This window comes from Callorhinchus milii, unplaced genomic scaffold (assembly GCF_018977255.1).
Source record: "Callorhinchus milii isolate IMCB2004 unplaced genomic scaffold, IMCB_Cmil_1.0 Scaffold13, whole genome shotgun sequence".
Lineage (NCBI taxonomy): Eukaryota > Metazoa > Chordata > Chondrichthyes > Chimaeriformes > Callorhinchidae > Callorhinchus > Callorhinchus milii.
In genome coordinates this window covers 9466635-9490083 of record NW_024704754.1, presented here as the reverse complement: position 1 = coordinate 9490083, position 23449 = coordinate 9466635, and the positions used below count along the sequence as shown (strand labels likewise).

The window sequence follows — 23449 nt, the reverse complement described above, 5'->3', positions numbered from 1 at the left end:
AAGACAATTGGCAAAAGAACCAGAGGGCCCAAGACCATTTACACAGAAAGTTGTTACAGACTGGAATGCACTGCCTGAAAGAGTGATGGAAATAGATTCAATAACAACTTTCAAAAGGGAATTGGATAGGTACTTGAAAAGGAAAAATTTGCAAGGATATGGGGAAAGAGTGGGGGAGTGGGGCTGATTGGGGGGACTCTTCCAAAAAGCCGGCAAAGGCACGATGGACCGAATGGCCTCCTTCTGTACTGTAATATTCTATGTCGCTGTCTGATGTCATGCTGAGCTAGTCACTTCCCAAGAAACTAATGGTTTGTCACTCCTCATTGCTGCCTCTAATAATAGGCAGATGTGACCTTGGTTTAGCATCTCAAAGGATGTCTCATCTGACAATGTAATAATAATAATAATAATCCTTGTATTTGATACAGTGCCTTCGCAGGATTTACTGTAAAGTGGTTTGCCTGCGTATTTTGTGATAATGTTCACATTATATGTGAATTGTACTGACTGCTCTTTGGAATTAGGGAATGGCGAATTAGAGGAGAGGTATGGATAGGTTGGGCCGAATGGCCATGATGTTTCACTCCATGTAAATCTATGAATTGTGCTGTGTCCTATTCTACAGAAGAAGAACCTCTGAAAATGAGTGACTCTGGGACCAAGTACACTGACATCTTAATCTACGCCGCTACTTCTCTGGCCATCATCTTGTTATTGGTCATCGTGATACTGTGTAGGATGCAGACAAGGTCAACCAAGAGAACCTTTGACCCACTTCCCGTGCAGAAGCTCTCCAAGTTCCCCTTCAAAAGACAGGTAAAAATTCTAACCCTAAAATGCATTTATAATAACCATTAGCATGTCGTCGAAACATCTCACAGGATTTTTATTGTGAAGTTTAGTGATTGTGTATTTTGTAGGCAAACACAGCAGCCAATTTGCGCAAAGCAATGTCCCACAAACACCCATGAGGTGAATGACCAGTTTTAATTGGCTGAAATTTTGAATTGTGCCATATGATTTTTAACGTCCATCCAAACAGGCAGACAGGACCTTGGTTTAATGTGTTATCTGAAGGACGGCACCGCTGACAATGCAGGGCTCCCTCAGGATTGCATTGCAGTGCCAGCCTAGGCTGGAGCTCAGAGCTCATGAATTTATTGCATTCCTATGGAAAATGGAATGTTGTATTGTTTAATATTTGCACACAGCCCAACGGAAACATTCCTCAGCTTCTCAATGTGTTTGTCGATAATGTACGGAAATAAACTGGACTGATCTGCACTCAGCCTAATGAGCTGTGTTTTCTTTATATTGGTTTAGTTCTCGCGAGAGTCAAACTCTTCAGTGAAATCCAATGCCTCCCTCGTGAGAGTGGCTCGACTGTCTTCCAGCGGCATGCCCATGCTGGCTGGCGTCATGGAGTTTGAGCTGCCAAAGGACCCGAAATGGGAATTTGATCGTGATAAGTAAGTATGATCTGTCAAACTCCAAACCTCATCTTGACTCAAGTAGCCAGATCTAGAAAGAACCAGACAAGTCACACTGTCTTTGAGTTGTTACCTCATACTAATTGATATCTCCAAGATTTTAAAAATGTAGCTATGCTTTTGCTAAAGTCTTATATGGATTTAATATGAATGCAACTAAAGGGGTTGGAACAGTGATCCTTGAGCAATAATTATTTCAGGGAACAGTAAATGATATGAGCATGTCTTGTGTAAACTTCTGATGGTTCTAAGGTCCTTTTTTGTGTTTTCGTTTCTAGGCTGGTCCTGGGGAAGCCCCTTGGCGAAGGCTGCTTTGGGCAGGTGGTCAAGGCAGAGGCTTATGGGATTCACAAGGACAACCCTGACAAACTAGCTACTGTTGCAGTGAAATCACTGAAAGGTGAGAGAGTAACAATTTGCAGGTTGTAGTGACTGCCCACAAAACAGTCACTACAATTTATCACTACAATTTACAGTAAATCATGCCAAGCTCTTTGAGACGTTCACCTGACATAAAATGCAAAGATTATTATATAATTTACAGGAATTTACATTTATATAACACCTTTCAGGACAGGAGGAAGTCTTACAGCACTTCATACAACTGACTGAGAGCCTGAGTAACTTAATTACCGAGTAGCCAAGTCACCTAACCTCAATGATCCATGAATCCCAGTAACCCAGACTTTTGCCTGTAATTCCTTTACTTGATCAAATTAACATGTTAGAGCAAAAAAAAATTGATCTTATGTAATTGTTCTCACCTAATGTAAAGATGATGCCACAGAGAAGGACCTTGCGGACCTCATCTCAGAGATGGAGTTGATGAAGATGATGGACAAACACAAAAACATCATTAATCTGCTAGGTGCCTGCACACAAGATGGTGAGTCTCCCCAGGCTCGGGTCCCTCTGGACAGTGGAGCAAAAAACTTTCCATCATTTAACAGCACAGGACTGACAACAACTCACACACTGCGCCCAGTGTTACCTGCTGCAGCATTAGAATATAATACTGCACATACACACTGTACTGAGTAGCCTGCAGTATATACACTGAGATATTATGGACATAGACTAAAGGCTATACTGTAGCATCAGATATTTTAATGCTGTACTTGCACCCCTGAGTACAACAACAACAACAAGATTCCATTTATAGAGCGCCTTTCACGTTGGGAGGACGTCCCAAGGCGCTGGACAGTTGGGTCAGGACCTGAGCAGGGGAGAAATGGTCAGGGTGAGGGGAGGGAAGGGAGGGAGCGAGGAGGGGGTAGAGAGTCGAGAGGGGAGCTGAAGGCACGGTCAAAGAGAAAGGTCTTGAGACCGGCCTTGAAGGAGGAAAGGGAGGAGGCAAGGCGAAGGCACTGGGGGATAGAGTTCCAGAGCCTGGGGGCTGAGAGGCTGAAGGCCCGGCCACCGATGGTTCGGGCGGGGGATGTGGAGCAGACCGGAGCCAGAGGAATGGAGAGTACGGGCAGGTAGGTAGGGGGATAGTAGGTCGGAGAGGTAGGAGGGAGCATGGCCATGAATGGCCTTGTAGGTGAGGATGAGTACATACCCATTATTGCTCATATCCTGTAAATGCTGCAATTTACACTATCAGTACTACATGTTTCAGGGTTAATCAGATTCACTGATTGCAGCGCACAGCATTGCACACCAGTATATATATATATATATATATATATATACAGTATTGTACAAATACGCACGAGTACACATCCCACCACAGTACGAGATGCAGCTCTCTCTTATCACTCTTGAGCCGAGTTTAAAGAGTACAGTATTCTGTGATCAATAGTGCCCTTGTGGTCACATTTCTCCTGTGCTCAGCAGTGACTGAGGCTCAAGGTCAAGTTTAAAAGTCTAAATGGTAACAGACAGGTTATAATGGTTGTTTAAGATACTGTTTGTTTACTGTAGACTGTTGAGCAGATGCAGCAACTTTGAGTATATTTAGTTTCACCCCACAAAATATACAGTCAATTCACTTTACAGTATATTCTGTAAAGTGCTTTGAGACGTCTCAACGATGTGATGACGCGTAATATCAAACGCAAGGATTATTATTATGATGATATAAATCTGCTGTGTATCTCCAGGTTTGCTCTACGTAATAGTGGAATATGCCTCAAAAGGAAACTTGCGAGAATATCTCCGGGCACGGCGCCCTCCAGGCATGGATTACACCTTTGATATAACTAAAGTGCCCGAGGAGCAACTAACGTTCAAAGACCTGGTGTCCTGCGCTTACCAGGTAGCACGGGGGATGGAGTACCTGGCATCCAAGAAGGTACATCAACACAGAGTTTCGCCCACCAAATACACACAGTCACTGCACTTTACAGTATATTCTGTGAAGCGTTTTGAGACGTCTCAACAACGTAATAAGGCGCTATTTCAAATGCAAGGATTATTATTATCACTATCATCTGACCTTGCTCTTCACACCACGCTGGGAGGATAGACCATGTGGGGAAGTTGTTTGGACAAGGGGCCCAGGTGGATTCCTCATTTAAACTTGGGGTGGTTAGTACGTACATTGACCCCTTGGGATCAGTGAAAGGTCATGGGAATGTGAGCATCGGGGAGGGAGGGCACAATGGTTTCAGTTTTCACAGATCATAGGGGTAAGATGATGGTCAAAAGCAACACTAGCTCCAGCAAAGGGGCACAAAGCTCATATTACAATATCTTAACAAGGATAGGTGGGAGTGGGGGAGAAGTGGGACTGGGATTACTTACCCAGGCTTGCCAGACATCCTACAGTAGGATTCCTGTCTGGCTGCTTCTTTATTATTATGATAATAATAATTAAAGATTATTTTTATTATTGATAATAAAATAAATGGTAGCGTGTTCCTGCAGGAAAGCTGTTACAGTTATATTGAAGGGTTTTAGTATCTGGCTGCAAATGAGCCGACATTAACAAGCTCTGGCTTTGCCGTGCATTGCAGCACCAGCATGCTGTGCTAACAGGATCTGTCTTGACTGTTCCTCAGTGCTGGAACTCTCACCTTTGAGTCAGAAGGTTGTAGGTTCAAGCCTCACGTCAGAACTTGAAATCACATAGTCTGAGCTGGCACTCCAATGCAATGCTGAGAGTGTGTTGCATTGTCAGAGGTGCCATCCTTCGGATGAGATGTTAAAACAAAGTTCGGTCTGCCAGTTCAGGTGGACGTTAAAGATCCCATTACACTATTCGAAAAGAAGATGGAATTTCTCCCTCTGTCCAACAATCCCCCAAATAAAATTGGTGATTTGTTTCTGATTTCACTTCTAAATTAATTTGAATTTGTAGACATGAGGGTGCACTCATCAAACAAGACCTTAATTCATTCTATAGTGTATCCATCGTGACCTGGCAGCCAGAAATGTATTGGTGACGGAAGACAACGTCATGAAGATCGCAGACTTTGGTCTGGCAAGAGGGGTAAATAACATTGAGTACTACAAGAAAACTACCAATGTAAGTAGCAAGACTGATAATCTGCAAACAAGTACTGACCTGCTCCCCTTCACCCCCTCCCCCCATTCCCCCTAGTTAAATGAGTTTGTTGAGTCAGTAGCTGAGCTATCCAGATCAGGAAAACCCAAGGTACAATCTCTGGTCTGTGCTCAAGGGTCTGGAATGATCAAGTGGCTCACTACTGATGATAATTACATTTCATTCCAGGGTCGTTTGCCAGTGAAGTGGATGGCACCAGAGGCTTTGTTTGACAGAGTATACACGCACCAGAGTGATGTGTAAGTATTGATCATTGGACTATCTGCTTCTCGCCTGGGCAAATGGCATTCAGTGTAATATAGAGAAGCCAATTCTCCTGAAGAACTCTTCATCCATTCAGACCTCCTCCAGAGAAGCTATAGAACAGTCCAAACCCAGTCACGTTACTTCTTCTAGCCTGGGAAGGGAGATGATCTGAACCACCCATTTGTCACATGTCCTCCAGCAGGAGGGTGAGGCGTCTGAACCATTATCAATATTATAATGAAGCCATGCTGCCTTTGAAAAAAAGCCATCTCACTATTGCATCCATCTGAGAAACTACCTCATGTTTCGCAGATCTTGCTCTGCATCTGAAATCCCATTTGAATTGCCTTGTTCCTCTCTCCCTTTCTTCTCCTCCCACTTTCCCTTCCTCCTCTCGCTCTTTCTTCGCAATCTTAACAATATTATTATTATGTGGATCAAACTGCAATCAGACATGTTCAGTACTGGAAACTAGGGATGGAAAACGTGACATTTCATAACAGATTTGATGCGATAATTATGAAACGTTGCATTTTTCACTCCGTAATTCTGCAGTGCTGCTTCTCTAATTTTAATAATAATCATTGCATTTGATATAGCGCCTTAACACGTCGTTGAGAGTCTCAAAGTGCTTCACAGAGTATATTGTAAAGTCAATTAACTATATTTTGTGTAAGAGAAAACATTTTCATGAAAACAGTCTATGGTTGTTCGTAAATTCTCTCCACCTCAATTCTGATGACAAATTCTCGAGTGTGCTGTGTTGTAGCAGTCAGGTAGCAGAGTGATTGACTTTGCGATTTGCCTTATTTTCTATCCATTGTAGTTGGTCATTTGGGATTCTGATGTGGGAGATTTTCACCCTCGGTGGCTCTCCTTACCCAGGAATTCCAGTGGAAGAGCTCTTCAAACTCCTGAAAGAGGGACATCGAATGGACAGACCCTCAAACTGCACACATGAACTGTAAGTACTTTAAGTAATGTTCTGATCTGCCTCATGCCTTCAGCCTTGAAGCCTTTGCTCTCTGGAACTCTCTCCCAAAATTCCTTCAACTTGCTCCTTTCTCTTCCTGCCTTCAAAACCCTCCCAAATACATCACTTTTGACAGTATATTTGGCAATGCCCTTGAAAACTTTTTTGTCTCATCTCTGTGAAGCACTACGAGATATTCACTTTTCTCGAATGGCGCGATGCAAGTGAACCTTTTTGTACAAACAGAAACCAGTCAGTTTATTAAAAAAAAGGAAGGACAGAAAGCAGAAAGGGAGAAGCACCCCAATTCTGCTTTTGGAGGCACAAGTTTCTTGACTTTTACATGTGAATATTTGGTGAATTAATGCTTCCAGCACCACAAGTGGAACACCACTGGATGGAGGTGGCCATGATGGTTCACATGGTAGGACAACAGCCGTAGCACAGTTAAGCCAGCTGTACATCCAGAAAACATGCCACCCAGATGTGCAGATCAGTAACATACTGTACATAACAGGCATGGGCAGCAACAGCAGCAAAGTAAACTGTGCTGTAGATCAGTAATCTGATCAATTTGGATTACTGATGAGCATCTCTTTGGAACAAAGCCCACAGTGTGAAGGAGCCATAAGCTGAGCCATGTTCAGTAGTTTGGCTTATCAATCTGGACTCACAATAACAAGGATGAGTCTCCTCGTGAATTGCTTCTGGTGTCAGTTGTGTGTGGCTATTAGTTGTTGCCAGATCCTACAAACTTGTGCTTTTTTCCCAGGTATTTGCTAATGAGAGAATGTTGGCACGCAGCCTCTTCCCAGAGGCCAACATTTAAACAGCTTGTGGCAGAACTCGATGAGGTCTTGTCTGCAATATCGGATGAGGTCAGTGCACCTTGCTCTCAGCTGTATCTGTTAACCTTGTACTAGGATTAAGCCAGTGAGAGATTCCCTGATCATGTACTGTACTGGCTGGATTCCATTCCAAACTATAAGACATTGCTGCAGGGTGGGATGGCCAGTTAGCAATGAATAGTAGAGATTCCTGCAGTTAATCATTTTAACAACGTGTAATGCTTTGACATTGCAATTGAAGCAGGGTGATGTTCACAAATTGATTGCCTCCAGGTTTATTTTGACTGGCTCACTTTAGTATAGCGTTCCTATGTGATCAGTATCCAGTGACTACAAATATAGCAGTCTTTAGAAACTTGAATAAGGACAATTGAGGCAAGAAGTGCGAAGTTTTGTTTTGAGTTAATGAGCTATGTTTTTCACAATATTCTGCACCCAATGTGATGGAGATCTCTGATGGGGAGTGTGAGCATTGGTAGGTATAGAAAAGTGAAATGCCCAGTACACCTTTCTCTATTCAGCCTGAACCAACGCACCTTCACCCCCAACCTCAGAAAAGCCCCCACTACACTACTTTCAATATTTCCATTTTCCACTCAGGCCAGCTGGTCATCCTACCAACCTCTCTGAGCTGCATTGTTAAATTAGTGTTGAGTACTGAGCTTAGTAGTTAAAGCACTCGCCTCGTAAAGCAAGAGGATCTGGGCTTGATTCCACGAGGGCGAAAAGTTGGCCAACTTCCTTACTCCATATGCCTCTGTTATCTAGCAGTGAGTAGGAACCCGGTTGTTAGTCGATTGGCGGATCACTTTTCCGGGGGTAATAATTCCTCCAAAATTTAAAATAGAAATAAATAATTGGGTCACTCAATCCACGACTGTTTGAGGGACACTGCTGTGTGCAATTGGCTGCCGCACTTCGCCCACAAAATATACAGTTAATTCACTTTACGGTATATTGTGTGAAGCACTTTGAGACATCTCAAAGACGTGATAAGGTGCAATATCAAATGCAAGGATTATTATTATAAGTTGTCCTGACCTGTGCCAATGATGTGCAGAGGATCTGGGACCTCATAGAACTGGATTGAGATGGTTTGTTTCATTGCAGACAAGAAAGAAGGAAGACTTTCAGCTTTTCAATCTGTGCTAGACAGGAACCAAGGTCCCAAAGATAAATGGATACGAGCTACCTGGAACATTCATAATAGACAGACAGGCATGGACACAAAGACAGACACGGAGACAGGCGGAGAGACACGGAGACAGGCAGACAGACACGGAGACAGGCGGACAGACACGGAGACAGGCGGACAGACACGAAGACAGGCAGACAGACACGGAGACAGACAGGTGGGCAGACACACACATGCACAGAAAGACGCATAGACAGACACAGAGACAACCAGACAGATTGATTTTAATGTAAACCCTTCTGAAAATGATTACAAAGTCACTCAGATGAAGTGAATATGTCTGTATTTTGTCCCCTGACAGTATTTGGACCTCTCCACGCCATTCGAACAGTATTCCCCCTCGTGCGAGGACAGCACCAGCACCTGCTCCTCCAGTGACTCTGTCTTCACCCATGAGCCTTTGTCTGATGATCCTTGTCTACTCAACTACCATGAATGTAACACTCGAGTCAGGACTTGAGGGAAAGGTCAGACCAGAGCTATCGTTGCAAGGATGTTAAACTTTCCCTTTAACAAGTATGAAGCTACTTTTGCGAACAATGTGAAGCTGGATTGAGAATGATTTGCTTCAAGTTCTACTTCTTAAAAGTCATGAAATACCTTTTATCACAGAAAAAAACCCTTCACTCATTCAGTGGAAAACTTAAGTTCTTCCTTGATTTGAATTCTTCGGTTTGGTTAGCATCGGAGACAGATGATTTTGATAATGAAAGCCATATATGAACAGAGAGAACCTCTGTGTTTGGAGTGAGGAGCGAAAGGGCTCTGTAAACTAATGGAGTTCTGAGCTTTTCTCCTCATTATTATCATCATTGACGTTTTGACCGACCCAGTGCTTTACTCTAGACAGGAAACAGTGACACAATCACAAGGATGAACGTTGGCAGCAAAGGAAACCAAACTCAAACAAGTTAAAGTCATTGAGAAATCCACCCGGACCAGAAAGACAAATGAAAGCAAGGAAAATCAACCAGTGGGGTTCTCATAAAAAAGGGTTGTTTACCAGATGAAACCTTTCCTGCATTCTTCATGTAACAGTTGTAGCCATTGCAAGGTTCAGTAATCACAATGGTTTCAAGTGAGCTGGACTAATGGCCCCAGATTAGACAACTGCATCTGTAACATTCCCGAACAACACAATTTAACAGCATGAACGAGAATAAGTTGCTTACCCCTCACAAATCGTTTTCATGTCATCCTCCCATTTGTTGCAGCCCACATGTTCCTGAGTGGAGCAGAGCTCTTTGAGATAATTTTACCTTGTCCAGTCGGTGTGATCAATAATAATAATCATTTGATACAGCGCCTTATCACATTGTTGAGACATCTATATATTGTAAAGTGGATTGATTGTATTTTGTGGGCAAAACACGGCACCCAATTGTGCACAGCAGTGTCGTGGATTGAGTGGCCAAATTATTATTTTTATTGATTGTGCCTGCTTTGCTTGTCTGCTCCATATGAACTTCCTGCTCTAACCAATTCACAGTGACCATGCCCTGTCCATTCCAGAGTGTGTAAAATCCTATAAGCAGCATTGTGGATCATTTGCTACTGTATTTTGAAGAAAAAAGTCACTCCCTTATTCATTAAGAAGTAGTTTAATAACTGCAACTGGCAGCAGCTTTAGAAAGATGGAAGCACTTCATGGGTGTTCAAAATACAGTAACCGTCTCATAAATCAGTTGGGACCATACACTTAATATGATTTATGCAAAATGTGATTTATGTTAAACTTGCATAGAGTATAAATTCTTGAACGGGACTTGGACAGATGTATGACTTAGGTGATTATATGATTTATAAAGATCAGACTTATGCGAGTTTTACTTCCTGGAACAGTTTACCTTAAAATCCCAGTGTCCAAAACGTATCATATGCCACCTGAGAATCTTCATGGTTTCACCAAATAACTTTGGCACTTTGAGCTCAGATTTTAAATGTAAGAATACGATTGAGAAGCCATTGAATGCGATTGATAAGGGACGTGACGGCCCCAACCCTTAGCTGACTCCATCATCACGCCTCACTCTGCTTAGAAACCAACTATCGCGTCCCTCCAGTCAGTTTTTGTTATCTTGTGTATATGCATATATCTTGTGAGTGTGAACGAAGAGAGTGTGGAAACATCTGCTCGCAACCCCGTTTCTCCAGATAACCATCAGTTTTCTTCTCTGAAGAGTATGGAAAACTTAATCAGAAAAATATTTACATCTGAAATATTTCCTCTCTTTCTTCATTGCTGAAATTATTGGCTTGCATGCTTCCATTTCTGCTTAAGACTGCCAATATTTTTGTGTTCTGGAATAGGTTTGCAATCGTTGGTAGCAGCCATCGCTTGGAAGATGATCTGAGCAAAGGTGGTTCTTTCTGGGCACTGAACTTGGGAATGTTGCTCATTTTCTCTTTGAATAATGTCACTCATTGAAATGAATCATAGAAATGTGCAACATACATAAAGGCCTTTCGGGGCATGTGTGGCTCCTTTAAAACCTGTCCTTTCAGTCCCATTTACCTGCCCTTTTTGCCAGACCACTGTATTTGACACCTTTTTGGTATGAATGTCCCCGAAAGCACGTCGACCATCGAGAAGTTGGCTCTATTCCAGTGATTGTAAATAATCTGCCTTCCCTCAAGATAAGGATAAGATTAGAGCATTAGAGGTACAAATCTCGGGACCCTAGCAGAGTAGTCACATAGTACCTGAATTGTCCTGTGCCCCTCAATCACATTTCTTCTAAATAAGAGTTGCATGTAGCTGTACAGAATGTCTTATTTTGGCACGTTTTATTGCTTTTTATATAAAAAAAATTTTGATTAACTGAATTGGTACTAAGAGAAGGTGCTCCCCTTGATCAATGAAGCTAACCAGCTCTGGGATTTAGGGATCTGATCTGTTCTTCTTGCTACTGAGAGCGGGGATGGGACAGTATTTATACATGGGCAGAAATGTTATCAATGGGAAAAAAGGTTGAAGGCCTCTAGGCACCTTCATGTAGATTCCCTGGTTTCTGGATTATGGATGTCCTGAGTTAGTCATGCCATTAAAATGTTACTTTTTACTTCCTCCATATGTACGTTTCATTACCCCAATTAGTTGTTTCTCAGAGAGCTGCATTCCTCAAAAACTGAGGAATCTTTTTCATTGGTCATCAATTACACAATTAAAGGCACCTGTAAAAATTCCCTCTGTGCACATGGTGCACAATGCACCCCACTGTCAGTAATTCAACTTATATTTTTGTACTGCATTGAATAGGTTCTGCTGTCATAGATTGATTATTGCGTTAAAAGTAACCAATATTTTTATTAGGTTAACAGTTTTCTTCAGCAGTATTTTTGAAATATTAAACAAAATGTATGGCAAGTTATGTGCTATACCCAAGAATAATTGCAAACTGGTTTCTTTTCGTTGTCTGTATACGTATGTCGCAGACAGTCACATGACAGAATATTGCCATTTCCCTTTAGGTGGGTGGTGAGCCTTTCCACCATAGAAGTGGCTGGAGAATCAATGATGTCCTCAGCATTGCACAATCTCAGTTCACCCTGAATGTGACTCGCAATGCATGTGATATCCACGTGTAACACTTCCTTCATATCTGCTTCACGCTCCTTCTCACACTTGTGCTAACCTCTCGTTGCACACTGTTCTCCATTTAGCATTGGATTTCAAATCTCCTTGAATCGCCTTGTCATTAATGTGTCGATTGTTATTAGGAGTTGTATTAACGGACAAGCTAGCACCTCTCCATTAGGTTCATTTTATAAACCAAATGTTCAGAGCAGAGGAGACTATTTGGCTCATTGTGCCTTTGCTGGCATTAGCTCCCTCCCAATTTCATCCATATTTGACATTCCTGCCGAGGCCCAAGTTTTAAGTGAAAACAATTCAGAAATTAAGTTAACTTTTCAATCAGTTAGTAACCTCAAAATTGTTTGATTGTTGTGATTTTACAGAATGACCTTTTAATTTATTGATTTTTTATTGAAAAAATTATATATTCTGTTGATATGTATGAAGGCCTCGTCTTACCAGAGATTGTATTTGAAGAGGTTTGAAAGTCTGCATCCTGCAATGTCGATTAGCCCTGCAGCCTGGCAATTGTAATAGTTCGAAGGTCTCACAAGTAATCGGAAGCCATTGGAGTTGATGAAACAATTCCTGCCTATTCTGAACATTGACTTCATTTTAGGGGACCATTCAATTCTCATTTCACACTGCTTCATGTCACTGACCTTGTGAACACTGTCTGTATACGTATATATCTCTTGTACTCGATAATAAATTGTCCAGATTTTAGGGCCAAATAAATGCATTTATGATGAAAGTAGTGTCGAGGCTTTTTCTGACACCAGAATGAAATGGCTATTGAGTCACCCCGAGAACACAGGGAAAAACAATACCTCGTGCTTTTTGGGCATGTTATTTCTGTTGTTCATAAACCACTAGTAGCAAAAGAGTGTGTATATTGAGGGGGGAGAGGTCTTTAAATTATTTAGTAAATCTCACATAAGTCGGATCAGTTGGGACCATACATTTAATATGACCTATGCAAAGTATGAGTTATATCAAACTTGCATAGAATAAAACTCTTGAACAGGACTTGGGCATATGTATGACTAAGGCAATGATGTGATTTATACAGATCAGACTTATACAAGCTTTACTGTACCATTTTATGATACTTAAACAAACCTTGCATTTGATATAGTGCCCAAACCATCAAGGTACTTCATAGGTGGTTGTCAACTGCAGTGACTTTTTTCTTGCAGGCGAACAGGGCAGCCAATTTCCACGCAGTACTATTCCACAAATAGCCATGAAATGAATGACCAATTTACGTAGAGGTCTGTTGGCCAAGTAGCTTAAAGTGGATATATAAAAAAGCGTACAGGAAAAGAGCAAGTAAGTGGGGTTCAAGTACACAGGTCAGCTGAGGGAGCTAAAGGCACAATGAGCCAAATAGTCTCCTCTGCTCTGAACATTTAGTTTATAAAGTGAACCATGCTTCCAGGGAAGCATGATTTGAGAAGATTTGAGACCTCGTATAACAAATGGCAGGATGGAAACTTTCACTGGAAGTCATAGGGGACGCCAAGTATAATTCACACCCAGTTACAGTGGGGGAAGGGATTGATTACCGTTGGTAACAGTTTGGGGTGAATACTTCCATAATAATTGGACAGCAGAATATTGTGAGTAATGGTTATAATAATAATAGTAATCCTTTCATTTGATATAACACCTTATCAAGTCGTGGAGACGTCTCAAAGGGCTTCACAGAATATATTATAAAATGGATTGGCTGTACTTTGTGGGTGAAAGCAGCAGCCAATTGCGCATAGCAGTGTCACACCAACAGTCGTGGAATGAGAGAATTGTTTTGGGAGGAATTATTACCCCTGAAACATGATCCGCCAATTGACTAATAACCAGGTTCCTACTTACTGTTGGGTAAACAGGTATGTGGAGTAAGGAAACTTGCCTAAGGTTTAATAGTTAACAGATAACAACAACAACAACAAGATTACATTTGTATAGTGCTTTTCACGTCGGGAGGACGTCCCAAGGCGCTAGTTAACAGACAATGACTTGTAGAATTGTGCTAATGCAGTGGTTTATGTTTCAATTCCATTAGATATTTAAGTGCTCTGAGACGCTACTTGCCTTTTATGTCGGGAGGACATTTAAGTGCTCTGAGACGCTACTTGCGTGGAGGGTGCTATATAAGTGCAAGTTGTTGTTGTTGTGTAGATATACAGAATCAGCAGCATTCTTGTTTAGAGTTAAATTGAACTAGCAAAGGGCTACTTTGTACACTGGCCATTCATAATATTACAGTCAGAACCTTGTGTAGTGCTGCAAATCCAAGGTTCATCTTAACAGTAGTTTAGCCATCAATGACTAGAGATGCTGAGCTGATGGTATGCGGTAATAATAATCTCCATTATCAGGTCATCAAAACATCTCAAAGTGTTTCCCGGGAATTACTGTAATGTGCAGCTACAGTGTATTTGTAGGCAATCCCTCCAGGACGAGCATCCACATTCCATTCCAACAATCTATCTCTGGAATTTCCATGTGTAGGTGCAATGCATGGAACTTTCAGTTTGGTTTAGATACTCTTAAACAAAAGTGATGGGTTTCTGCATGTGTCAGATTCCCAGCTGACCCCCAAATATTTTAGGCAACTAATTTGTCAACAACAACAACTTTCATGAAGTGAATGACCAATTTTATCTGGGCAATGTTGACCAGGACACCGAGACAAACTTCCTTCTCTTTTTTGAATACAATACAAATTACAAAATTACATATGTATAGCGCCTTTTATGTCGGGAGGACATCCCAGGGCGCTGGACAGTCAGGGATTTGGACCTGAACAGGGAAGCTTGGGTTGGGATCAGGAGGGTTGGAAGCCAGGGAAGGATGGTGGAACAGTCAAAGAGACATGCCTTGAAGGAGGCAAGGGAGAGAGCGAGGCAAAGATAATATGCAAATGGAGGTCCAAAGGGTGCTGACAGTTGGGCTGGGCGAGGGATGTGGAGCAGGCCAGAACCTGCTGAGTAGAGGGAGCGGACAGGTTGTTAAGGGGTTGGCAGGTCACAAAGGTAGGGAGGGACAATGCCGTGGAGGGCCTTGAAGGTGAGGACGAGAATTTTGAACTCTATCCTCTGGGGAATGGGGAGCCAGTGGAGCCAGGCGAGGGTGGGGTTAATTTGGTCACAGAGCCCAATGCAGGAAAGGACACGAGCTGCAGAGTTCTGTATGATCTGCAGCTTGTGATGGGAAGAGTGGGGAAGCCCAACAAGCAGGGAGTTGGCACTCCGTTCCTCTGGCTCCGGTCTGCTACACATCCCCGCCCTAACCCCCTACCATCGGTGGCCGGACCTTCAGCCTCTCAGCCCCTAGGCTCTGGAACTCCATCGCCTTGCTCCCTCCCTTCCCTCCCCTCACCCTGACCATTTCCCCCCTCCTCGCTCCCTCCCTTCCCTCCCCTCACCCTGACCATTTCCCCCCTCCTCGCTCCCTCCCTTCCCTCCCCTCACCCTGACCATTTCCCCCTTGCTCGGGTCCCGACCCAACTGTCCAGCGCCTTGGGACATCCTCCCAACGTGAAAGGCGCTCTATAAATGAAATCTTGTTGTTGTTGTTGAGAGGCAGTGGTGGAGGATATTGGAAACGGACCAAATAGAGCAAAGGGACCAAATGGAAAGGGACCAAATATTAAGAAGGGTGGACAAACCCAATGAGTGGGTGAGTGTAGTGGTAATCATAGAGAAACCAGACAAATCATTAAGGATATGTTTAGATCCACAACAGTTAAACAGGGCTATAAAAAGGGAACATTGGGAAATTCCCACTTTAGAAGAAGTGCATGCTTTACTACATGGAGCTAGTTACTTCTCAATATTAGATTGCTCATCAGGATATTGTCAAGTCAAATTGTCAAAGGATATGACAACGTTTATGACACAGTATGGGAGTATTGCTTGCAAAGAATGCCTTCTGGCATTAAATCAGCACAAGAGGTGTTACAGAAAAAAATATTACAAATATTGGAAGAAATACCAGGAGTAATCAATTATATTGACAACATTTTGATATATGGTAAAACACCGAAAGAACACAATGAAAGATATTTTAAAAATGTTTGGAAGAAAATATAAAGCTATACAAAGAAAAATGCAGGATAAGAGTAACTGAAGTAAAATACTTAGGACATATTTTACCCAAGAAGGGTTAAAAATTGTTCAGTAAAATAAAAATGCTGTTCAATGTTCAATAACAAAAATGCCCACACCGATAGACAAAAAAGGAGTAAAAAATCTCATGGGAATTGTGAATTGGGTGGCAAGATTTATTCCAAAAGTAACTGAAATAATGAAGCTAATAAGAGAGCTTATAAAAGAAAATAGAGAGTTTGTGTGGTAAACAGTACAGAAAAAAGCATTTCAGCAAATAGAAAAGGCTACAACAAAAGCTCCTATATTCAAATTTTATGATGTACATGCACCAGTTAAAATATCTGTAGACGAAAATAAAAAAATGTTAGGAGTGATACTAACTCAAGAAGAAAAGACTATATAGCATATGCATCGAGAGCTCTATCAGAGACAGAAAAATGCCAATAGACTACCAGGAACAGTCATGGGCACAGATTTTGATGGCCAGAAAAGAGATGGTTTAATATGGGAGGAAACAAAATTGAGACCACAGGCACAGAGAAAAAGAAATTGGAAGAAGCAAACCACAGAAGGAAAAACGTTCAATGGAGAAGCCGTTTGTTTTCAGAGGAAAAACTTAAAAACAGAAGAGTGAATAAAAGGAAAGCTTTGGGGGTAAGATAAGAACCCCAGATCATATTGGGTAAAATATGAAAAAGGAAAGATATATAGATGAACATCATGGGAGATCAAACAAAGAAAAATAAAGAAAATACAGGAGGAAAAGGATAAGCAGAAGGAAGATCAAGAAGTGGCAGAAACAGTAAGAACAACCAGATGTGTAAGAGAAATAAAAAGATCACAAAGAATGATATAACAAGATTGAAAAAAAGAAACTAAAAGAAGGGAGATGTTGCATATTGCATTAAGGCTAAAATGGCAATTGGACATTGACCAATGAAAAGCAAGCAGCAAGCATAACAGGATTCTGGGAATGGGACTGGTACAGTGTTGGAGAGAGTTGAAGTGTATGGTTGAAATAAAGGAGCTATTAAATCTAAACTGTGTTGTAGATTGACAAATAATACAATCTGAACAGGCAGACAGTGCCTCAGTTTAACCTTTCATTTGAAGGTCAGTAACTCAGTAACGATTCAACGCTCCCCTGGCACTGCATTGGAGCCTCACCCTTCCTGACTGTGAACTCAAAGTCCCAAAGTGGGGCTGGATTGTTGGACATTTGTACTAGTTGGGTCAAATGGATCTTTTTGGAAAAGATTATCCTTAAAGAGATTCATTACATGTCAAGCGCAGAAATTAATGGAGTTTGCAATCTGTTTCGATAGTCAGTCATTGCTGCTGCACAGAGCAGTCAGTGGAACTTGTTTAAAAAAAAATATGAATTTCGATCTACCAAATTTATGGCAGCTCAATGCAGTGAACAACTTTGATGGGACAATGGGGATTTATAACTAGTCCCTAGCAATCATGTGATTGCCTCAGGCATTTGTTTCAATCGCAAACATTGTGGCTTTCACCAAATAAGTTCAGCACAAGCACGTTTTGAACTAACATTGTCTGAACAGGTTGGTCAGAGCCCTTCAATTGGTTAGGCTATGAGACAAAGCTGTCTTGCTTCCCTCATGGTCTAGTTCAATGGTAGCCAGTCTTTATGGTCAGCCAACAAAACAAATGTTCTTGATTAAATATTTCTTGATTCACGGCATAAAACAAGAAATATTCAATCATGCAAAAACTGAAAACACACTACAATCGAACATGGAATTAACTCGTACAGATGTTCGGGGGAGGGGGGCACTTCTGGTTGGCCAGTGGGCCACAGGTTGACCACCACTGGTCTAGTGGATAAAGTGTCTGCCTGATGCATACAGAGGCAAGGTGAAGTTTCATATTCCAATCTGTGCTTTTTTTCTCCTTATCACAATAAGGAGAATGCCAGCTGCAATGTGAGTCAAAGTGCTTCACAGAATATACTGTGAAGTGAATTGACTGCATATTTTGTGGGGGAAACACACAGCAGTGTCCCACAACAGTCGTGGATTAAGTGAACAGTTTTTATTATTTTTTCGAAGCAATTATTACCCCAGAAAAGCAATCCACCAATCAATTAATAATCGGGTTCCTACTTACTGCTGGGTAAACAGTGCTATAATGGGATGGGATAATTGGTCATCATTTCGCAATCACTGTAATTGTGCACAGATTTCTCCGCTCTAAAAAAAGGCCGACTTCCAGGTGATCAGTCGACATAACTTCCTGCGTGTTTGATGTAGCACCTTATCACTTCCTACGGCGACTAGATGACCCAGCGGCCTTTTTTGGCTGGCCTTATATCTATATTTCAGATTGTTTTCTTAAGTAAATGTCAGAGTTCACACCCTAATCACACTACAAATAAACCCACCTTATAATGGAGTTCTACTATATAGATTCTCCTGATGGGATTGGCATCTCTCTGTGTTTGGGAGCCACAGTTCCTATGCTCTGTAGCTGGAATCAGAACAATCAGGGACTCGGTGCACTTTTCAGTGAAGGATTATTAAACAAATAGCTTCACCTGCATAAACTTTATACAGAAGGTGCTCATGGAGCAATGTGGGGTAAGGTTTGAGAACTTGAGGTGGTCACTGGAGATTCAAAAGGACAAAGTATGATATGACTTTCACCTCGTACAGTGAAGCGATTAAAATAAAAATCATCGTCCTCCGACAGGGCTCTAGGTTCTGTATATGGTCAGAGCTCTATTCAAAGAGTGTGCAGTGCACACAGTAAATAGTAACCTGGTTGTTAGTCAATTGGCAGATTTCTTTTCTGGGGGTAATATTTTCTTCATAGAAACACGACTGTTTGTGGGACTCTGCTGTGCACAATTGGATGCCGAATTTCGCCCATAAAATATACAGTCAATTCACTTCACAGTATATTTTGTGAAGCGCTTTGAAAAGTCTTGAAGATGTGATAAGGTGCTAAGTCAAAATGCAAGGATTATTATTATTATTATGACCTGCTGCTTCGAACCTCTCCCCATCCAGTTGCTGGTCACTCAACTCCCTTTCCTCTCTCTGCTGCTGACCGACACAATCAACCAGTTGATCTCCTCAGGTTCTATTCCTCTCCCCCTTATAACCGCTGTCATCCCACTCATCCTCAAAAAACCCACCTTCGACCCCTCCAACCTTACAAATTACCATCCCATTTCTTACCTGCCCTTCCTTACCAAAGCTCTGGAACACATTATCACTAATCAACTTTGCTCTCACCTTTCCCTCCACTCCTTCTCAAGCCCCTCCAGTCTGATTTCTGCCCTACCCACAGCACTCGGACAGCGCTCGTCAAGGTCACAAACGACCCACTCTCTCTGTGAACAGGGTACCTTGTCGTCCTGGACCTGCGCTGCGTTCGACACTGTATGGTTTCAGTGTTACCTAACAAATCGCCTTCACTTTGTCTCTTTAAACAGTTTCTCCTCCCGCCCCCATCCGATCACCTTTGGTATACCCCATCCTTGGACCCCTCCTCTTCGTCATCTATATGCTCCCTTTGCCAAAGTCATCCACAGACAGAGTTACCCTTCACATGTATGCGGATGACACACAAATCTACTTCTCCAGTTGCGACTAAATGTTGACAAGATGGAAGCCATACTCCTTGGCTCCCATCAACATTCTCTGTCCTGCAACTCTGATCTCCCCAACCTCCCTGGCCAATCGCTCATAATCACCGAACCAGTGCGCAACCTCGGCATCAGGTTCAACCCACAGTTGTCCTTCCTTCCCCATATCCAGTCCCTCACCAGGACCGCCTTCCTCCACCTCTGCCACATTGCCCGCCTCTGACCGTACCTTACCCCAGTTGCATCCAAAACACTCGTCCATACGTTCATCATCTCCCAACTTAACGTTTCAAATGCTTGACGAGGTGAGCCAGAAGCACTTAGACCGCCCTCGCGTTCTAAGAACCCCAGGGGCAACAACCTCCCAATGGAGCTCTACTCAGCTCTGTGTGACATGAGATAGGCCCGGACATGCTGGAGGCAGACAACAACATGCAGGGACCATGGCATCGTCTATGAGGAAAAAAACAACATCTCCCTCCTGTCCAGCAAAAGGGGGAGAGGGAGGAGATTAAGAACTGGCGACCAATCTCGCTGTTGTATGTAGACTATAAAAGACCAGGAGGCCAAGGTGATCTCCGAGAGGATTAAGACTATCCTCAGGATTATCCTCTATCCTGACCAGACCTGCGTGCTTCCAGGCCGAAGGATCACTGACAGCCTAGTGGTGCTCAGAGACGCCATCGCCTATGTGCAGGATGGGGCGGTGAGGGCCTGTCTGATCAGTCTCGATCAGGAGAAAGCCTTTGACAGGGTATCTCACAGTTACATGGATGAGGTACTCTCCAAATGTTTTTCGGGGAGGGAATGCTCAAGTGGATCCGGCTGCTCACACAGACAACTATAGCATAATCACAGTCAATGGATATGAGAAGAGTCGTTCGTCTGTCGTCAGGCAGGGCTGACCTGACCTCGTCCTGATTGTCTGCTGCATAGAACCTTGCGCACAGGCCATTGGAAAGGACGAGAGCATCAGAGGTGCCACCATCCCGGGCAGCCACGACTTACAAGTCAAGGTCTCCCTGTATGATGTCACTGTCTTTTGCACAGACCAAAGCTGGGCATCTGCAACCATTTTAAGCAGGCATCGGCCACCAAGGTCAACTGCCAGAAAAGCCAGGTGACATATTTCGGGAACTGGCAAGACCTCAGATACATCCGATTTGCAGTGAAGCCAGAGTACATCAAGGTTCTCGGCATCTGGTTTGGGGCGGCCAAAAAAACTGGAAAGAGCGTCGACAGATGGTGAGGAAGAAACTGGGGATGTGGCACCAGTACTCATTGTCCATCACCGGGAAACACCTGGTGATCAGGTGTGAGGCACTCTTGGTACTGCTGTATGTGGCCCAGGTCTGACCATTTACCAGGACCAGCGCCACTGCAGTCACCAGGTAGTTTTCCATATGATGTGGGGTCCAAGATGGATCGTGTCCGTAGAGCCATGATGTACAAGACAAAATAAGGATGGCAAAGGTATCCCTGACCTAGCCTTGACCCTCATGGTCACCTTTGTGTGCGGCTGCCTGAAGCTGTGCTTGGAGCCCCACTATACAGGCACCAAATGCCACTACATGCCGTACCCAGTGCTGAGAAAGATGGATCTGGTAGAATTGCCTAGGAACGCTCCATCCAGTTGGAGCCAAAACATTTGTCCTTTGTCGAGAGATTCCTGACTCACTATATCCCAGACACCCACAAAATCACTGAGCGTGGCAGGTAGTGGAAACTGTCAGAGAAGGGGAAAGGGGCAGATGTGATCAAGATTTACCCTGTGACAATTGCCATCACATCAAGCAGAACGTCTCATCAACGGCCCTGTCCAACAATCATCAGGACATTGCCTGGTTGCCGATGAGAAGGGCCTCCTCATCAAGGCTTTCATGCACAGTCGAAGCCTTGTCCAGTCAGTACTGCCCTCGGGCTAGTTGCAGAGGCAAGGAGACCGTGGACCACCTCTTCCTGGAGTGTTGATACACGAAGACGGTTTGGAAACAGGCAGAATGGCTGCTCTTGCGGTTCGTCCCTGGGACCCACTGTCATGATACTCGGTGCTTTACGGTCTCTTCCCGGACATTCACAGTGATACCCACATTGAGTGTACCTGGAGGATCATCAATTCCGTGAAGGAGGTTGGGACGAGGTGTCAGGTGTCACAGGTTCACGCACACTAGAATCAGGGGCTATGTGTTGAATCTCGGTTCAGATGCCAGGCCAGATGGGGCCTGACCCCAGCCGGAGCCGCTCGGTAGGTAGCCACACTCACATTGGCGTCACATCCCCTATGGATCCCTACCAGGAGGAAGGGGGCACCAGGGCACGCTCACTGTGTAACCCACGAGCGCACCCAAAACTATAAATATGTGTGTAGCCATGTAATGTAAGAGACGCTCAAGGTGTAACCAAAGATCGTTCAAAAAATGCTTGTATATGTTCCCCCATAGAGGGGGAAGTGGCAGAAAGGGCTCACCGTCCTGTAAAAGGATGTCAGAGCCAGAACTAGCTCACTCGTGTAACCGTCTAACTCACAGTTCAAGATTCTGGTGCTCGCTTTCAAAGCCCTCCATGGCCTTGCTCCCCCCTACCGCGGTGACCTCCTAACCCCCTACCAACCACTTGCTCCCTCCGCTCAGCAGGCTCTGGCATGGTTCACATACCCCGCCTTGCCTGCCCCACCGTTGGCGGACAGGCCTTCAGCCTCTCAGCCCCCACCATCTGGAACTCCATCCCACAGTCCCACCGCCTTGCCCCCTCCCCTGCCTCCTTCAGGACCCGTCTCAAGACCCTCCTCTTCGACCGTGCTTTCGGTCACCCTCCTTGCCTACTGCCCTCCATCCTCCCTGATCCCAACCTTGAGCTCGAGTCTGAAACACTGATTGTCCAGGGCCTTGGGACATCCTCCTGACGTGAAAGGCACTATACAAATGTGATTTTATTGTTGTTGTTGTCTCCCATTGGGCTGGCAGTGAGGTGAAAGGGAATAGCAGTCTGGTTATTACTTTTAAAAAAATCAATGTAAAAACAACTTGCACTTATATAATAATAATAATCCTTGCATTTGATATAGCGCTTTTCACGTCGGGAGGACGTCCCAAAGCGCTTCACAGAACACACTGTAAAGTGAATTGACTGTATATTTGTGGGCGAACGCAGCAGCCAATTGCGCACAGCAATGTCCCACAAACAGTCGTAGATTGAAAATGACCAATTTATTATTGTTTTTGGTTTTGGAGGGATTATTATTAGGCGTGTGGAGTAAGGAAACTTTCCCAAGGTTTCGCCCTGCCTTTTGTGTAGAATGAACATCTCGAAGAGCTTTAAAAAAAGGTAACATTTCATTTTTGATATTGCAGTCCTGTAGCGTAGTGCTTAGAGCACTCGCCTCGCAAGCGAGAGGACCCAGGTTCGATTCCCGGGTGGAGCGAAATCTTAGGCAAGTATCCTTACTCCACACTCCTCTGTTTGCCCAGCAGTAAGTAGGAGCCTGATTATTAGTTGATTGGTGGATCGCTTTCCGGGGGTGATAATCCTTTTTAAAACAATAATTTGGTCGCTCAATCCACGACCATTTGTGAGACACTGCTGTGCACAATTGATTGCCTTGTTTCGCCCACAACATATACAGTAAATCCTCTTTGACCGTGCCTTCAGCTTCCCTCTTGACTCTCTACCCCCTCCTCGCTCCCTCCCTTCCCTCCCCTCACCCTGACCATTTCCCCCCTGCTTGGGTCTTGACGCAACTGTCCAGAGCCTTGGGACATCCTCCCGACGTGAAAGGCGCTCTGTAAATGCAATCTTGTTGTTGTTGTTTACAGTATATTCTGTGAAGTACTTTGAGATGTTTCAATGAAGTTTCCATGAAGTGATAAGGCGCTACATCA

General features: G+C 43.5%; 1 protein-coding gene across 2 annotated transcripts in view; it reads left to right on the top strand.

Annotated features, from left to right (window-relative positions):
* LOC103189714 (fibroblast growth factor receptor 4-like) overlaps nucleotides 1-9577 on the top strand; it is a 44479-nt gene extending 34902 nt beyond the window's left edge. For both annotated transcript variants that reach the window (XM_042339920.1, XM_042339919.1), the window contains 10 exons: nucleotides 629-819; nucleotides 1327-1472; nucleotides 1772-1893; nucleotides 2269-2379; nucleotides 3599-3789; nucleotides 4843-4965; nucleotides 5173-5243; nucleotides 6077-6214; nucleotides 6996-7101; nucleotides 8568-9577. In XM_042339920.1, coding sequence (XP_042195854.1) covers nucleotides 629-819; nucleotides 1327-1472; nucleotides 1772-1893; nucleotides 2269-2379; nucleotides 3599-3789; nucleotides 4843-4965; nucleotides 5173-5243; nucleotides 6077-6214; nucleotides 6996-7101; nucleotides 8568-8726 — 1358 coding nt within the window. In that variant the 3' untranslated portion in view covers nucleotides 8727-9577. The remainder of the gene's footprint in view (nucleotides 1-628; nucleotides 820-1326; nucleotides 1473-1771; nucleotides 1894-2268; nucleotides 2380-3598; nucleotides 3790-4842; nucleotides 4966-5172; nucleotides 5244-6076; nucleotides 6215-6995; nucleotides 7102-8567) is intronic.
* Nucleotides 9578-23449: the final 13872 nt, after the last annotated feature.